The sequence below is a fragment of the Bufo gargarizans genome, chromosome 6 (assembly GCF_014858855.1).
Source record: "Bufo gargarizans isolate SCDJY-AF-19 chromosome 6, ASM1485885v1, whole genome shotgun sequence".
NCBI classification, from domain to species: domain Eukaryota; kingdom Metazoa; phylum Chordata; class Amphibia; order Anura; family Bufonidae; genus Bufo; species Bufo gargarizans.
The window spans coordinates 111246436-111265544 of NC_058085.1; the positions used below are offsets into that span (position 1 = coordinate 111246436).

At 44.8% G+C, this 19109-nt stretch overlaps 1 protein-coding gene across 1 annotated transcript in view; it reads left to right on the plus strand.

The window, feature by feature from the left end:
• Positions 1–18535, plus strand: part of LOC122942008 (dnaJ homolog subfamily C member 7-like) — a 36524-nt gene extending 17989 nt beyond the window's left edge. Inside the window, 9 exon segments of the mRNA XM_044299503.1 lie at positions 1610–1728; positions 2798–2951; positions 7147–7311; positions 8052–8143; positions 8959–9032; positions 10159–10305; positions 10579–10731; positions 11118–11180; positions 18187–18535. Coding sequence (XP_044155438.1) covers positions 1610–1728; positions 2798–2951; positions 7147–7311; positions 8052–8143; positions 8959–9032; positions 10159–10305; positions 10579–10731; positions 11118–11180; positions 18187–18224 — 1005 coding nt within the window. The 3' untranslated portion in view covers positions 18225–18535.
• Positions 18536–19109: the final 574 nt, after the last annotated feature.

Genomic DNA, 19109 nt, shown 5'->3' on the forward strand with positions numbered 1-19109 from the left:
AGGCACTTACTAATGTATTGTGATTGTCCATATTGCTTCCTTTTGCTGGCTTGATTCATTTTTTCATCGCATTATACACCGCTCGTATCCAGGGGTTATGGCCACCGCTGCAGCACAGATACGAGGTGGCGGGATGAGAGGCTCCTCTTATGCATGCCTTTGAACACTCCCACTGTCCCAATTGCCAGAGGGGTGGGCGCCTTTTCCTATAGTGTACGAGCACGACCACTGCTGCTGGATTGCCTGGAACCCCTGGAAACGAGCAGTGTATAATGTAATGGAAAAATGAATCAAGCCCGCAAAGGAGACAATATGGCCAATCACAATACATTAGTAAGTGCCTTGTATTAACTTCTCTACATGATAAATGCAATTTGCTGAAGTGAGACAACCCCTTTAAAGGGTATGGACACCTTTGCGTCATTATTTTTAGTGGATTTCATCTGTTATGTGTTTTTTTTTTTTTTTAACTGGGCTGTCCAACATATTGATACCGCACTTCCTGTGATCAGCTGTTACCTTGTGCCTGAGCAACAAAGTAACAGCTGATTGGTGGAGTCTCGGACCCTCGCCAGTCTGATATAAATGGCCATGTTACTGAAAACTCCTTTAAGGTAATTTTATTTGGCTGTAAAGATGGCAGATCTTAAAACAAATTGCAAAATGATTTTTTATTACATAGTGGATGCAATTCAATAAAAAAAAAAAGGTGCAAACGTGCCCATAGCCTTTAATGTGCCATGATCAACTTTTATGTTCTTTCTATGTCTTTATACAGTGCTCTCTCATAGATATAGATTTAAAAGAAAACATTTAGCTGCCTGCAGCGACCACTAGAGGGAGCTTACTTCTCCATGTTCATATAGTGAATTTTATATACAGTATACAGTAAGCTCCCTCTAGTGGTGGTTGCAGGTAGAAAGCATGTTGCCTTTTTAAATCTGAAGCTCTGTATCTGAGAAATGGAGAGTGCTGACCACTATGAAAAAAGGTTAAAGGGTACCTAAACCTTTACTCAAACTGCTGAGGTGCATTGGTGCTTCCCAGAGGGCTCTGCACCTTCTGCTTTCATCGGCTCTGCTTTTGCTGCATGCATAGTAAACGTCTATATGCTTTCTACGGATCCGTACTCCTCATGCTGCAAAAGCAGAGCAGAGGCAATGCAAACTGAAGGTGCAAAGCATCGCTGCACCTTCCGTGCTTTGAGTAGAGGTTTATGCACTCTTCTTCAGAAGTGTGCATCAGGTTTTGGACGACCTGTAGGTTCTTCTGCTTTAACAAAAGGCAAAATAAGCTAAGCCAGCAAAAATGCATCCGAGTCTCTGTATGTTTCCATCATTTAGTTGCAGTTTCTATTCTCATAATGAACAAATCTGACGAGGAAATGAACAGTGTTCAAAGTGCAATCTAGTAGAGCATAGTCCTCATGCTGCCCCGTCTTCTCTTGTTGACCTTGCTGCTCTTGGTTACCGCAGAATAGTCACATATGGTCTGCAACTTTCAAAGGAGAAGATGAACTGATCCCTGCAGTGTTTCATGAAATGCAGAATAAGATTCTTGGTCATAATCCCATATCCTGTGGTCATTTGCTTACTCTGTCTTACGTCAGGTTGTGTTCTGCATGGACCGAGCCTTAGAGTTGGCCCCTGCCTGCCACCGCTTCAAAATCCTCAAAGCAGAATGCCTGGCGCTTCTTGGCCGCTACCCGGATGCTCAGTCTGTTGCTAGGTGTGTATGTGCTCATATAGCTCGGTTTAAAGCTTGTATTGTACACGCATACCGATTCTCAATCGCTACTATTGTACAGATGAGGTTGTAGCCGGAACCTGCCGCCCTAAAGCTCTTCAGTCTAGAAGTGCATGATGTCTCTATGTTCCTCCAAGTGTTCAGTGGATAGACAGGCTTTCTATAGTGTAGCCCCTTTAACTTAACCCCTTAATTACCGCCCGTACTCCTTTTTATTTATGATAGTCATTAAGGCACCTTATTCCACAGCACCATGTTATTACCACACCACAGAAAAAGTCCTGCACGGGTGTCCTGTGCCGCAGTGGAGTGGGTGCTTTCACTATCCTAGGACAGCCTAGCTCCTTCTTTAACGGCCCCAGCATCATTAAAGAGGGCTTCTCCCCCTTTCATTGGGTGAACGATCGGGGACTGGGTAACCCCTCTGAACTGGCCTTGGGGACAGAGATGATACCATGGGACTTGTATGTTCTACCCCGCCTGCAGTAAGGGCACATTTAAGTGTAACTGTCATTCATTTATTTTTATTTTTTTCCTAATGTATAGGGGCAGTGATGCTGACCATTTTTGTAACATAGTACATAAGGCCGAAAAAAGACATTTGTAATATACTTTTATTACTGAAATCTTACATGTGTTAGAAAAATAGCTGTAAAGTGGCCCATTTTGAGCCTTAGCGACGCTCCTCTGTCTTCTGTTTACATAACGGTGGAGACTTGCTTAGCACTGACTGTGTTATGTAAACAGAAGACAGAGGAGCGTCGCTAAGGCTCAAAATGGGCCACTTTACAGCTATTTTTAGGTCCATATCAATGCTCCTACACATTACACAAATTAAAAAAAGAATGACAGTTACACTTTAAGGGTTACCCCAACAGCAGATCTAAGTCTTCTGTTTGTATGGAACAAAAATTCTATAAATTGCAAAGTTATTTCCCCAGATAACGCAAAAATATAAAAGAAAATGTTGAGGCGAACAGGCTTGGCTCTTGAAGGAGTTAATACAGTGACTGTACAGTTGATCATTTCTTAATTTCTGCCTCATTTTCAGCGACATCTTACGGATGGACTCCACGAATGCTGATGCGCTTTACGTGCGGGGTCTCTGTCTATACTATGAAGACTGCATCGAGAAGGCCGTACAGTTTTTTGTGCAGGCTTTGAAAATGTTCCCCGATCACCAGAAAGCGCGACTAGCCTGCAGGGTACGTATCATGTTAAAGGGAACCTGTCACCGGGATTTTGTGTATAGAGCTGAGGATATGGGCTGCTAGCACATCCGCAATACCCAGTCCCCATAGCTCTGTGTGCTTTTATTGTGTAAAAAAACCGATTTGATACATATGCAAATTAACCTGAGATGAGTCCTGTTCTGACTCATCTCACCTACAGGACTCATCTCAGGTTCATTTGCATATGTATCAAATCGTTTTTAAAAAAAATTAAAAGCACACAGAGCTATGGGGACTGGGTATTGTGGATGTGCTAGTGGCCATCTAGCAACCCATGTCCTCAGCTCTATACACAAAATCCCGGTGACAGGTTCCCTTTAAGTTGTGCATGCGTCCCTAGGCTTTACATGCCTGTCAACTGCCGCTTGTCCTTCCGCTTGTGCGGCCTAAACACTAACAAGGTGGGAAACCTCATTCTAAGCATAATTTCTTTCTGACCTCTGCTTTGGTTCACATAACTATATTAATTTTGTAGCCGCCATATACTTTTTGGAACGGCTGACTGCATGGAGCTGTGTAATCTGCTGTAGAGCTCAAATCGTTCACGTGGTGGCATGTATGATATTTCTCATCTGTCTCATGGGGGACAAAGGCCTTGACCATGGGTATAGCTGTTGCCGCTAGGAGGTGGACACTAAGCACACAAAGTGTAAGCTCCTCCCTCTTCAGCTTTATCCCTGATGGTGCTTGCTGCTTGGAGGGACACAGCCTTGGTGAGTGTCCCTTCTTACAGGGTCTAACCTTTCAATTTGCCTCATTGGGGCGACAGGGGTGTCATTATGTCGGAACCCAGGTTCCGAAGCAGGCGGTCCTTTTGGTGCGTCACTTTGCCTTCACATGTCGCGCAAAATTTCCATTCCCTCAAACTTTCTCTGCTTTGCGTGTGCTGCACCGCCATCAAGTGGCTCGGCTCCGGGCCCGTTGCTTACCGCTGGCCAGCCTACGGAAGAACCGGAATGTGCGCGTTCCCTGTCTAGGTTGGTACATGATGTCTTCAATACCAACAAAGCTATTGTGGATATATTGGGTTGTTTGTTGGAAAGGCAGTCCTCTGACCGGTCCAGATCTGGGGATCATGGGGCTCGTGCCCATTGCGGCAGCCCCACAAAACGGGCCAAAACTTCCTCCCCCAAAAGGGGTTTTGTGTCTCCCCTGTCCTCGGTCTCTCCGCCTCCTGCTCAAGAGTGTCACTCCGACATGTCCTCAGTTGAAGAGGTATGTTCCGAGGAGAGAGGGTCTGCTGAGGATGTTGTCTCACCAGAGAGTCAGTCGCCCATACTATCCTCCATGGTGGACAATTTAATTACGGCAGTTATTGAGACGTTGCAGGTTGAGGATCCAGCTCCGTCATCTGCCAATACGGGTGTTCCCTTTAGGAAGTCCAGTCATTCACACAAGTGTTTCCTCAGCCACCAGGTGTTTGATTCCCCTCTCACCAAGGAGTGGAATTTCCCTGATAAACATTTCATGTTGCCAAAACGCTTGAACATCCTTTTCCGGAGGATTTGCCAATGGCGGATGGGGCTTCTTTTTCTGATATCAAAGATAAGAAGCTGGAAGCGTTTTCAAAATCTGCCTTTGAAGCAGTGGGCACAGCGCTACAGCCGGTGTTTGCCTCTACATGGTCGAGCAAGGCTATGGGAGAATGGGCAAGTAATTTACATCAGGGTCTCAACTCGGCAGTCCCCTCGGGGGAACTTGCAGATGTGGCCCTGCAGCTCTCGCATGCCAGTGCATATATTTGTGAAGCATCTTTGGACACGGCCAGGTTTATGGCTCGCTCGTCAGCCCTGTTGGTGGCTATTTGCCGTACCCTATGGCTCTCATGCTGGGTGGCAGATAATGCTTCAAAAGCTTACCCTGAGGACCCCTCCCCTTTACCCGCGGCAGACTTTTTGGTAAGCGCCTGGATAAGATAATGTCGGACGCTACAGGTGGTAAAAGTACCCATTTACCACAGAACAGGGGGCGGTCTAATAAGTAAAAAAAAAAAAAAGCTGAATCCAGCCCCAAGGCAGCGTCCGATAAGTCGGCCGTAGGCCAGAAGCGCAAGCCTTCCTTTAAGCCGTGGCCTTCCTGGCATTCCCGTCAACAGGTCTCCAAGTCCTTTAACCCCAAGAGCTCCGCTGCATGACGAGCAGCTTCCGGTGCCCTCCGTTCGGGTAGGCATCCGGCTTCATGTGTTTCGACATGTTTAGCTGGCTCACGTCTCAAATGCGTGGGTAAGAGAGTCATTGCAGAGGGCTACAAGCTGGACTTCAAGTCCTCCCTTCCGTCCCGTTTTTTTCCGTTGTCTCCTCCGGCCTCTCCCTCAGATTATTATTTTATTTTTCTGGCAATTCACACGCGGCTGCAGCAAGGTGTGATTGTTCCGGTTCCTGCGCAAGACCGTTTTCAGGGGTTGCCGTGGAGTCTGTTCACATTTCCTTACGTCTTCCCGCCTCTTCCTCTTATTCCACGTCTTCCCTGGAAGATCTTTGCCGTAGGGTGTGGCTAGCGTCCCTAGTCGCCCTTCTCGCCGACTAACTTTGGTGTCTTCCGCTCTGGGAGGACCTACTGTCGCAGGGGCCGATCTTCCACCCGATTTTAGGGTCACTACATTTAACAGCATGGCTGTTGAACCCGCTGTACTGAAAGCTTGTGGGTTTTCGGATGTGGTGGTTCGGGCCAGGAAGCCGGCGTCTTCCAGAATCTACCACCGGACCTGGAAGTCCTACATTAGTTGGTGCGAGCTGCAAAAGCTGTCTCCCGTTCGTTTCTTTGCCACAACTTTTGGCTTTTCTGCAGTTGGACATGGACTTGGGGCTGGCTCTCAGCTCTCTGAGGGCAATTGTCTACTCTCTCCTTTCTTTTTCAGCAAAATTTAGCTTCACTTTCGGCGGTTCGACTTTCTGCAGGGGGTGGGGCATGCAGCGCCCCCTTTCCGTCCTCCGTCAGATCCTTGGGATCTAAATCTGGTGCTCAGCGCTCTCCAATCTTCTCCGTTTGAGCCTTTGCAGCAGGTGTCGCTGCGCTTCCTGTCTTAAAAGGTGGCTTTTTTTTTGGGGGGTTGCAATTACTTCTATCCATAGTGTCAGAACTCTGTCATGTCGGTCGCCCTTCCTGATCCTCCATCAGGGTAAGGTGGTCCTTCGCCCTTTGTAGTCCTTCTTGCCGAAGGTGGTGTCAACATTCCATCTAAATTAGATTATTCTTCCTTCATTTTGTCCGGATCCATCTCATCCTCGAGCAGTTGCTCCATACTCTGGATCTGGAGCGTGCAGTGCGTATCTATCTGTCCCAGATGGCATCTTTCAGGCGGACGGATTTCCTGTTCGTGATTCCAGAGGGGCCGAGACGAGGGCTGGCAGTGTCAAAGGCTTCCATTTCTAGATGGGTTTGTTTGGCTATTGTGGAAGCATACCGGGTCCCCGCCCTTCGGGGTGACTACTCATTCGGCTCGGGCAGTGGGAGCCTCATGGACGGTGCATCACTGGGCTTCGGCCCTTCAGGTGTGCAAGGCGGCCACCTGGTAGTCTTTTTGCATACTTTTTTCAAGTTTTGCAGAGTGCACACCTTTGCATCTTCTGACACTTCTTTGGGGCATAGAGTTTTGCAAACAGCGGTTCTCTGATTGGCAGGGGTGTTGACGTTAAGCCCACCCTCAGGGACTGCTGTGGAACGTCCCATGGTCAAGGACTGTGTCCCCCAATGAGACTGTTTTAGAAAACTAGATTTTTGTACTCGCCGTAAAATCTGTTTCTCTTCCGTTCATTAGGGGACACAGCTCCCACCCAGGTTTTTGTTTATGGGCCTTTTCGGACCTGTGTCGTTCTGGGTGTGCACACAATGTGATTTTCTTATGTCTGGCTTTTCCTACTGCTTTTGCACTAAACTGGTTAGCTTGGTCCCTGCAGGAAGGTTATAGCTGAAGGGGGAGGAGCTTACACTTTGTGCTTAGTGTCGCCTCCTAGCGGCAACAGCTATACCCACAATGCTTGTGTCCCCCAATGAACGGAAGAGAAACTGCTTTTACGGAGAGTACAAAAATCTAGTTATTCAGGTCGTATTGGTCAGTATAGGGAAGATGGAAAATAAATAGTTTGACCCCCTGTGTTGACATCCAGTCTTGTTTTAGGGATATTAAGCTTCTTATGCATTACCTTATTGCAGTACCTACTCATTTCAGAATGCCAAGGCCTTAAAAGCCAAGAAGGAAGAAGGCAACCAGGCATTTAAAGAAGGAAACTACGAACTGGCCTACAGACTTTACTCAGAAGCGCTTAGCATAGACCCCAACAATATCAAAACGAACGCCAAACTATACTGTAATCGTGGCACTGTCAATGCAAAGGTAAGTGGTGGATGTATCAACTAGAGTTGGTAATATTTTATACAATTAAAGGGTTATTCCAGGTAGATGAACAAACTAAATAAATAACAGTTAATTGGGAATTGGGAGGGCTGCAACCTGGGACTTTCATGAAATTCGGGGCCCCATGCCCCCAAATCAAATGGAGAAGAGGGTGGAGCATGCGTACTGCTGCCCCATTCATCTCAATGGGACTGCTGGAAATGGCTAAGTCCTATCTCTGGCATGCCCATAGAGAGCATGCGCCCTGCCTCTCCTTTAATTTAGGGGTCCCTGGGGGATACAGGGCCCCTGTTGTGGTGATTGGTGGTCTGACCACTGAGACCTCCACCAATCTTGTAGTTATCCCCTGTCCTGTGGATAGGAGATAACTTGATGTACTTTGAATATCCCTTTAAAGCCAAACAATATATTGTCTAGTCTCCTGAACTAGACCAAAAGAAATTCAAAATTTTCTAAATTTAGTGATGGCCTTTCTATATATTAACTGAATATGGGTTTGTCATTCCTGTAGCAGACTGTAGAGACACTTATGATCACTCATTTATAAAGGAGGTCTTTTGTTCTTGGGACTTATGTCTGGGTAGGACATTGGGAGAATACAAAGGAGAATTGGGGTAAACCCCATTGGCTTGGCTCTATACATAACCATTTTTTTTTCTTACCTACCTATAGTATTATTTGATAAATCTAATAGAACCGTTCTTCTGTGATTTGAACAGCTTAAGAAACTGGACGAGGCCATAGAGGATTGTACGAATGCAGTAAAACTGGATGAAACCTACATTAAGGCGTATTTACGGAGGGCACAATGGTAGGGAACTGTAATCTGTAATGTCAGCCGCCTCTTGTATCTGGTTTTCATATTGGTATATATCCTACTTTAAAGGAGTCAGCATTTCTAACTTATCCACAGGATAGGCGATCAGTGTATAATCGCTGGGGTCCGACCACAGAGACTCCACTGATCACAAGAACAGGGGTTCCTGAGTCACGTGTGTGTGAATGGAGCCGTGGTGCACATGCCCAGCACTGCTTCAGTCACACAGTGGCCCCTATTCTTTTGGATCTGTAGGGTTCTAGCGGTCGGATTCCCAGAAGTCATACATTTATCATCAATCCACAATCCATGGGACAGGTGCTAAAGGTTTATGGCAAAACTCCCTTACCATAGCCTGAGCCCTCATGAACCCTTCTTTGTAGGGGGCATTGCTGAGCAGTGCTGTATATTGATCAAGATTTCCCTCTCAAATTGACCCAGATGAATCAAGTAGAATGGCAAACGTGATCACTGCTCCGGTTGGCGGTTGCTGTTGAGCAATAGCCTATCTCTGCCCCATATGGTGGATGTTCCCCTCTTAGTTGAATCACGTATCCTCAGCCTTCAGCTATTCGTAGCCACAACTAGTCTTCCTCCTGAGAGTAGAGACGTGTGTATGTCCCTCCATTTTACCAGCTCTTGGGTGCTTTGAGAAGCTGTTTAGTAATGGCCTTTGTAAGGGTTGCATCAGACTGATCTGGATTTTTTGGCCATCTATCTGTAAATCTTTAATTCTTAGGCCCCCCCTTCCCCCCATTAGTCCGGTGCTCAGTAAAGTCACCGGTAATGAATCTTGTGTTTCTGCTTAGTTATACAGACACAGAACAGTATGAAGAAGCAGTTAGGGATTATGAGAAGGTTTACCAAACAGAAAATACAAAAGGTAAGTGTGACGTCTCTGCGTGCATATAATATCTATGTGGTGTGATATATTCTTACAGGGGACGTCCACACTGGGTGAATTTCCCCCCACAAAATTGTCTCTCCACAGCAAAGTCTGCACCAAATCGGTGGCAAAATCTCCCTGTGTTGTATATGGATTTTGGTGCAGATTTAACATGGATATCACCTTTTGAATTGCAAACGGTGAAATCCATGCGAAAAAATCTGCAGCGTAACTTGATAAACTGTGGACTTAAATATTTAAAACATTTATAAAATATGTGCGTTTGTTAAATCCTGTCTCTTAATATTGATGATCAGAAAGATATATTATATATAATATCTCTCTCCTATCTATCTATTTATATTATAATATTATCATTGTGGACATTTTTGGAATATCCACAGTATAGATGTGTGTCCCACCTCATGTATAGTTGAATGACATAGGAGTAAAAGGGGTTGTCCGGTTTCCCATATTGATAACCTATCCTCCCGCCACCCCCACTGATCAGCTGTTTGAAGAGAACACTGCGCTCTGTTTACCTGCTCTGCATTTTTTTTTGTCCCATTCATTAGAATGGGACGGAGTTTACCTATAACTGCTCCTTTCCATTCAAGTGAATGGGACGGCAGAGTTGTAATTACTCTGCTCGCCACTGCGAAGTGAACAGCGAGCAGGTAACAGAGAATGCAGCGCTCGTACAAGCGCAACAGTGTCTTTAAACAGCCGATAGGCGTAGGTGCCCCCCCCAATCCAATATTAATGATCTATATTGAGGATAGGTCATCAATATAGGAAACCGGAATACGACTTTAGGATTTAAGAAATGAAATCAAAGACATTACACATGTTGGTATATCTTAGATTTTCATGGGCATTGCCAATTTAAGCGCATAGTTTTGGGAAGTTGGTGGCCTGGGCAGAGGGCCAACATTTGTCGAATACATACCACACTGTTTATGTGTCATTATGTGTTGTGGAGGAGGGAATGGCAGATGGCATGCCACAGTACCAAGAAGAGCCCTCACTGGGTTCTCCACATTTGTGAGCAAACAATAGTGTATTGGGAGACAATGAGGCTTTTATGAGACTTTTTTTTCTCTTAACACCCTTTTCTCCCCAGAACACAAGCAGTTCCTCAAGAACGCACAGCTGGAGTTAAAGAAGAGCAAGCGGAAAGATTACTACAAGATTCTAGGGGTAGACAAGAACGCGTCAGAAGATGAAATCAAGAAAGCGTACAGAAAACGAGCGCTCATGCATCATCCAGGTAATGGGAGACCTCAAAGGTAGATTCTTGTACTGCACATCCTCCATGAACAACCTATATATAATGGTCTGGGCAGAACGCCCACTACTGACCTAATCACTTATCGCCCTCTTATACTCCATGTTGTACCAAAGACACTTATGGGATACATGTACAGTTGACTTGCCATTAGAAACCAGTCTGTGGTTGGAGAATATCCATGCTCACCCGGTGCCCCTATGTTAGCTCTTCTTCAGTCTGTATCTATAGTTCCTCTGGTCTCTTCTCTTTCAGACAGACACAGTGCTGCAACTACAGAAATTCAGAAGGAGGAAGAGAAGAAATTTAAAGAAGTTGGTGAGGCCTTTACAATCTTGTCTGATCCGAAGAAGAAAGCTCGCTATGATAGTGGGCAGGACCTGGAGGAGGATGGCATGAACATGGGAGGTAAGTGTTGCTTCTTGCCCTGCTTTAATAATCCAACCTAAAGAAACATTATATGATGGTCGAACCATCTAAAACAGGGTTACTCAACTCCAGTCCTCGGGGCCCACCTACCGGTCAGGATTTGAAAATATCCCACAGAATGAATACCTGTGGTAAGCCCTGATGCATGGACACTAATTATATCACCTGCTCAATACTAAGGAAATCCTGAAAACATGACCGGTAGGTAGGTCCCGAGGACCGGAGTTAAGAAACCCTGATCTAAAAGGTCTGCCCATTAGCATGGTGGTTCTGTACAGCGCCAGTTGCAGGGCTCAGATCTACCCATCAATTCACATCTATAGAGATCATTTTAAAATACATTTTAAAATTTGTTTTCCTTTCAGATTTCGATGCCAACAATATATTTAAGGCATTCTTCAGTAGTCCTGGAGGATTCAGCTTTGAAGGTGAGTTTCCGGAAAATATATAGAGCCAAATAATGGTGGTACAAAAGGGATTTATGTACGATGGCTTAATGACATCAGTTCTTTCATGAAATAAGTGACCCCTGTCCAGAGGTTTAATATAAATAAATATATATATATATATATATATATATATATATATATAAAACAAAAAAGCAAAACCAGCAGCACAAGACCAAAAAATGATGTGGGTGCAAAATATCCTCAAAGCCGGCTCAAACGGCTATAGATAAGTATAGATAGCAAAAGGATGAGGCAGCACTCCAACTTCAGGTGAAAACCGTGGATCCTTTATTCCCTTGTGCAACGTTTCAATCGCTCATTGCGATCTTTATCAAGCAAGATAAAGATCGCAATGAGCGATTGAAACGTTGCACAAGGGAATAAAGGATCCACGGTTTTCACCTGAAGTTGGAGTGCTGCCTCATCCTTTTGCTATCTATATATATATATATATATATATATATATATATATATATATATATATATATATATATATATATATATATATATATATATATATATATATATTTTAGACACTGACACAAATTTTGTTTTGGATTTTACCCGTTTACTAAAACATATTCAAGTTATAGTTATATAATGGACATAAAGTCCAGACTTTTAGCTTTTATTTGAGGGTATCCACATTTAAAATTGGATGAAGGTTAAGAGTTTCAGCTCCTTTGCATGTGGCACCCTGTTTTTAAAGGGACCAAAAGTAATTGGACAATTGCCTCAAAGGCTGTTTCGTGGGCAGTTGTGGGCAATTCCTTCATTATTTAATTCTCAATTAAGCACATAAAAGGCCTGGAGTTGATTTGAGGTGCTTGCATTCTGAAGATTTTAACACTCTCCAGGATATAGGCCTATCAATATCCAAATCTACCATAAAGAGAAGACTGCATGAAAGTAATGCAGAGGGTTCACTGCACGGTGCAAGCCACTCATAAGCCTCAAGAATAAGAAGGCTAGATTGGACTTTGCTAAAAAAAAAAACATTTAAAAAATCCAGCACACTTCTGGAAGAACATTCTTTGAACAGATGAAACCAAGATCAACCTCTACGAGAAAAATGGAAAGAAAAAGTATGGCGAAGGCATGGTACATCTCATGATCTAGGGCTGCAGCTAACGATTATTTGAATAATCGATTAGTTGCCGATTAATTTCTACGATTAATCGGGAAAAAACGACAAAATTACAAAACAGAGAGGTTTATATGATCTTACTTGAAAAATAATGTTCAAAGGACATATTAAAACAAATTGTGGACGACACTATTATGGGGGATCTGTGGACGACACTATTATGGGGGATCTGTGGACGACACTATTATGTGGGATCTGTGGACGACACTATTATGGGGGATCTGTGGACGACACTATTATGGGGGATCTGTGGACGACACTATTATGGGGGATCTGTGGACGACACTATTATGGGGGATCTGTGGACGACACTATTATGGGGGATCTGTGGACGACACTATTATGGGGGATCTGTGGACGACACTATTATGGGGGATCTGTGGACGGCGCAGTTATGGAGAGGGGGATCTGTGGACGGCGCAGTTATGGAGAGGGGGATCTGTGGACGGCGCAGTTATGGAGAGGGGGATCTGTGGACGGCGCAGTTATGGAGAGGGGGATCTGTGGACGGCGCAGTTATGGAGAGGGGGATCTGTGGACGGCGCAGTTATGGAGAGGGGGATCTGTGGACGGCGCAGTTATGGAGAGGGGGATCTGTGGACGGCGCAGTTATGGAGAGGGGGATCTGTGGACGGTGCAGTTATGGAGAGGGGGATCTGTGGACGGCGCAGTTATGGAGAGGGGGATCTTTGGACGGCGCAGTTATGGAGAGGGGGATCTTTGGACGGCGCAGTTATGGAGAGGGGGATCTTTGGACGGCGCAGTTATGGAGAGGGGGATCTGTGGGTGGCGCAGTTATGGAGAGGGGGATCTGTGGGTGGCGCAGTTATGGAGAGGGGGATATGTGCACTGTTATGGGCATAACAGTGCACAGATCCCTTTCCTCATAACAGTGCACAGATCCCCCTTCCCATAGCAGTGCCATACACAGACCCCCCCCCCTCCTCCCCATAGCAGTGCCATACACAGACCCCCCTCCCCATAGCAGTGCCATAGACAGATCCTCCCCCCTCCCCATAGCAGTGCTATACACAGACCCCCCTCCCCATAGCAGTGCCATAGACAGATCCTCCCCCCTCCCCATAACAGCCCCGGCCCCGATGTTTATAAGTCGGACTAATCACTGCATCTTTATTTTACCTTTTTACAATGACGCTCCTGTAACAGCCAGGCAGAGCGGACGGCGGCGTAACGTCACTCACTCACGTGACGCACCTGCTCCGCCCACTTCATGACGCCGCCGTCCGCTCTGCCTGGCTGTTACAGGAGCGTCATTGTAAAAAGGTAAAATAAAGATGCAGCGCTCGCCCGCATAGCAACGAATCGGCGATTATTCGATAACTGGATTCGTCGACAACTAATCCAGTTATCGAATATAATCGATTACATCGATTAATCGTTGCAGCCCTATCATGATCCAAAGCATACCACATCTGTAAAACACGGCGGAGGCAGTGTGATGGCTTGGGCATGCATGGCTGCCAGTGGCACTGGGTCCCTAGTGTTTATTGACGATGTGACACAGGACAGAAGCAGCCGGATGAATTCTGGGGTTTCCAGAGACATACTGTGTCAAGTGCAGCCAAACTGATTGGTCGGCGTTTCATAATACAGATGGACAATAACTCAAAACATAAAGCCAAAGCAACGCATGAGTTTATTACAGCAAAGCAGTGGAATATTCTTGAATGGCCAAGTCAGTCACCGGATCTGAACCCAATAGAGCATTTCACTTGGTAAAGACTAAACTTCAGACAGAAAGGCCCACAAACAAGCAGTAACTGAACACCGCTGCAGTAAAGGCCTGGCAGAGCAGTAAAAAGGAGGAAACACAGCGTCTGGTGATGTCCACGAGTTCAAGACTTCAGGCAGTCATTGCCAACAAAGGGTTTTCAACCAAGTATTAGAAATTAACATTTTATTTACAATTTAATTTGTCCAATTACTTTTGAGCCCCTGAAATGAAGGAATTGAGTTTAAAAAAATGTTTTGTTCTCCCACTGAATTAAAGCTAAAAGTCTGAACTTCAACTGCATCTGAATGGTTTTGTTCAAAATCCATTGTGGTAATGTACAGAACAAAAATTAGAAAAATGTCTGTCCAAAAATATATGGACCTAACTACATATTCTTACCATAAAAGACAAGTTATCCTTAATGGTACATGGCTTGCACAAGCAACTTGCTACTAGGGTTGTCATGAAACCATAATTTGGACTTATATGCCGATGCCAAGTGCAGTATCGCGATTCTTGATACCAACGCAATACTTTGCCAAGCTATGATTCAGATGTTTGTTGTGGTTTACTAATCGATTTGTACATATCCAGCTGCTTGATTCTGTTGAAAAACTGCTGTTTCATCCATAAAACCACGTGGCCTATAAGTCTAATAACTCGCTAGGGATTGTGGGCGAAACAGCTCTTTTCTGGCAAAATTGAGCAGCCAGACAACACTGTACGATCAATTAGAAAGCCACAACAACTATACCCTGGACCAATTCTTGGCTGCCCGAGTGCCACTTCACTTCTCACCCCCTTGCAGCCGCCTTGATCCCTGCCCTTTCTCACCCCCTTGCAGCCGCCTCGATCCCTGCCCTCTCTCACCCCCTTGCAGCCGCCTCGGCCCCTGCCCTCTCTCACCCCCTTGCAGCCGCCTCGGCCCCTGCCCTCTCTCACCCCCTTGCAGCCGCCTCGGCTCCTGAGCTTTCCCCTTCTACCAGCCTTCTTTGTACAACTGGAATATCCTTTGTCCTCAGCACATCAGTTTATCTTGCAAATTTCCACCACGGATTTTACTCTTTGAAATGCATACCATGTTTTAAAAAAAAAAGCTAATTTTAGCACACGTGCAAAAATGCATAATTTTAAAGTTTTTCTTGTGGTCTGGACTGTGCCCTACCTGCAGATGTAGGTGCAGTGTGCACAAACCATGTAGAATGGATGCTTGTGCTTATTGTATACAAAGCCCTAATTTTACCCATTTTTGTTCCACATTCTGTGTTTTACACTTCATTCCAATAGACCTTATGTAAATGGACGGCTAAGAACGGTCATCTCATGTGAATTGACAGTATTGTGCACATTATGTAAGGAGAAGGGTATTCAGTGTACACTGTACATCTCTATGTAATGTGCAGCTGCTCGAGAGACCCTTCTCTTGACACCATTATATAGACAATACACGTGCTGTGCTATGGCCCTTGTATTCCTCGTTAATGACAGGGCTGTCGTACAGAGCAGCGGGCATCTGGTGACAAGCAGAGCTGGTTAGGACTGCTTTACCTTGCTCCCAACACTCCACTAAAACCAATCGCTTCCCTAGATTTGCATTTCTTCTATATAGTCACGTCCTTTAATTAGCCATTCTGTAGCACATGTAGTGACTCCCTGCTGCTGTCATCCATAGGGAAGGTTAAAGGCTATGGACACCTTTAGGGGCAATTTATTTTATTACGTTCTACTAATTTTGGGCTAAAAATTTTTTTTTTCAGTTTGGTCTTTATTAAAAAGTTCCGGCAGTTCTTGTACTACAGAGGTTGAGAGTGTATCTACAGACAGAGCTCCTGCTCATTCTGTAACCCTGTTCTTTGAACTCTTAAGGCCCCTTTCACACGGGCGACTTTTCCGTGCGGGTGCGATCCGTGCGGCGAACGTATGGCACCCGCACTGAATCCTGACCCATTCATTTCTATGGGGCTGTGCACATGAGCGTTGTTTTTAACGCATCACTTGTACGTTCAGTGCAAATCGCAGCATGCTCTATAATGTCCGATTTTGACGTGACGCAGGCCCCATAGAAGTGAATGGGGTGTGTGAAAATCGGATGGCATCCGCAAGCAAGTACGGATGCCATGCGATTTGCACGCATGGTTGCTAGGAGACCATCGGGATGGAGACCCGATCATTATTATTTTCCCTTATAACATGGTTATAAGGGAAAATAATAGCATTCTGAATACAGAATGCATAGTAAACCAGCGCTAGAGGGGTTAAAATAAAATAAAAAATAATTTAACTCACCTTAGTCCACTTGTTCGCGAAGCCGGCATCTCCTTGTGTCTCCGCTGCTGATGAACAGGACCTGGGATGAGCTGCTCCATTAAATAGAGCTTAAGGACCTTCGATGACGTCACTCCGGTCATCACATGATCTTTTACCATGGTGAATCACCATGGTAAAAGATCATGTGACGTACCATGTGATGACCGGAGTGACGTCATCGAAGGTCCTTAACCGGTATTTAATGGAGCAGCTGATCCCAGGTCCTGTTCATCAGCAGCGGAGACACAAGGAGATGCCGGCTTCGCGAACAAGTGGACTAAGGTGAGTTAAATTATTTTTTATTTTATTTTAACCCCTCCAGCACTATTGTACTATGCATTCTGTATTCAGAATGCTATTATTTTCCCTTATAACCATGTTATAAGGGAAAATAATACAATCTTCAGAACATCAATCCCAAGCCCGAACTTCTATGAAGAAGTTCGGGTTTGGGTACCAAACATGCGCGATTTTTCTCACGCGAGTGCAACGCATGACAATGTTTTGCACTTGCGCAGAAAAAATCGCGCATTTTCCCGCAACGCACCCGGCTCTTAGCCGGGCCAAAAAAATGACGCCCGTGTGAAAGAGGCCTAACAGCTCAAATACTCATTACAGCTCAAGTGCCTTTGAGCTTCAGATGATCACAAATAATGGATTCACATGAGCTGTCAGATGACGGGATCCAATGTAAACACAGGACCTGCTGCTCTGCAAATACACATATTACACTGTTATACTGGGAAAAATTATTTTTTTTTAGCCCCAAATAGGTAAAATACAATAATAAAAAAAATTGGATGGCATGCTAAACCAGCACTGCAGCCACTTTTATTCTTAATATTGGTGAGGGTACCACAGGACGTATTGCCACCAATCATAAAGCCTAATTATATGCCATCACTTTACAAGATGGGAATAACCTGTATAATATGGGAGCCGCAGTGCTGGTTTCTGGGGGAAGCTACTGAAGCGTTACATGGAGACCGTTCAGATAAAAGGAGCTGCTGCTTGTTAGGCCGCATTCACACAATCAGCGTTTGATCAGTGATTGTGACTCATAATGGAAAGATATCCCCCTGTTCTGGTTTTGGCTCACAATGACTGATGAAAATTACTGATCAAACACTGATTTGACAACAGCCTTAATTGCTCTCTGCTTTAGCTCAGATGTAGAGGGATGTCCAATTAGGATATATGATACAACCGCTTTAGAGGACCTATCGTGGGATTTAGTTTTCATTTTTTAAACTACCTTTAGCTGCAAATGCTAAACTTTTTTTTTTTTTTTACTCCCCAGATAGTACGCTCCATTGCGCCGCGTTGCCCCCCCTTTGTATTCTGGAGCCACATATGCTAATTAAGACCAATACAGGAAGGAGACCTCAGCCCTCCTCAGTGGCTGTGAGGCTGTCCAATCTCAGTGGTTTGCTCCACAGCCAGGGAGAAGACGAGCTTTTCTTGTGAGATTTGGGAAATCTCAGAACAGGCTGTATAAGAGTATAGTACTTGCAGATCCACTGTGATTAGATGGGAGAAGAAGATGAGCACTGAGGGCTGAGGTCTCCTCCTTCCTGTTCTTTTGGTCCTAATTGGTATTTGTGGCGCCAGAAAACAAAGAGGGGCATATTGGCGCAACAGAGAGGACTATCTGAAAACAAAAAAACGTTGGGCATCTGCAGCCGGTGGACTACTTCATAATAACGTAATGGGTTGAAAGAAAAAAAATCCCATACTTTTTTTTTTTATGCTATCCCTGTTTGATATTCGTTATTTACGTGTCTTATCTCTTTCAGCGTCCGGACCTGGAAACTTCTTCTTCCAGTTTGGTTAGCACGCCCATGTCCCTCCGCTCTCCCAAACTCCTTGTTATCCCACCTGCTCCTCCCCCATCTCCCTTCTCTGTTCAAGTGTTTTAACCCGGAATAAGGACGTTATTTAATCGGACTTCTCGCCATCAGCAGCTTCATTATGTCTCTGTTTATTAGAGAAGTGTTTTTTTTTTAATTAATATTATTTTGACACCATCTCGGTTTACATACCTCTTTGCGTGTGCTTCTGTGTGACGGAAATCCTAAACGGGGATCTAATAAAATGTAAGAGCCCGAGGAGACCCGAGTATAAGGGCTCATGCACACAAAAGTATTTTCTTTCCGTGTCTGTCCAATTTTTTATTTTTATTTTTTTCGGACCGTTCAGTTCAATGGGTCCGCAAAAAAAGGTTACTCTGTGTGCATTCCTTTTCCGTATGTCCGTATTTCTGTTCCGCAAAAAAATTGAACATGTCCTAGTATTGTCTCCATTACGGACAAGGATAGTACTGTTCTTTTAGGGGCCAGCTGTTCCATACCGCAAAATACGGAATGCACACGGACATCATCCATTTTTTTCGCAGATCTGTTTTTTTGTTCGTTTTTTGCGGACTGCAAAATACATACGGTCGTGTGCATGAGGCTTAACTTTGTGGCACTGCCTGGGGTGTTTTTGGGAGGGAGAGGACTTTTTTTTTTTTCTTCCCCTTCTCTTCTCCTCTCTCCTCCTCACTCCCCCATTCTGTCTTCAAAGCTCCAACAACGGAAGGTTCTGTTATTCTCCGGAATCGCCTGTATACCTATATCTGGATCCTTAAGCATGGTTTCAGAACCACAGATGGACTTTGGTATCAGCACTGCTTATCTGGATTAGTCTGCCTCTGGTTCAGACATGCAGCAATTGTAGC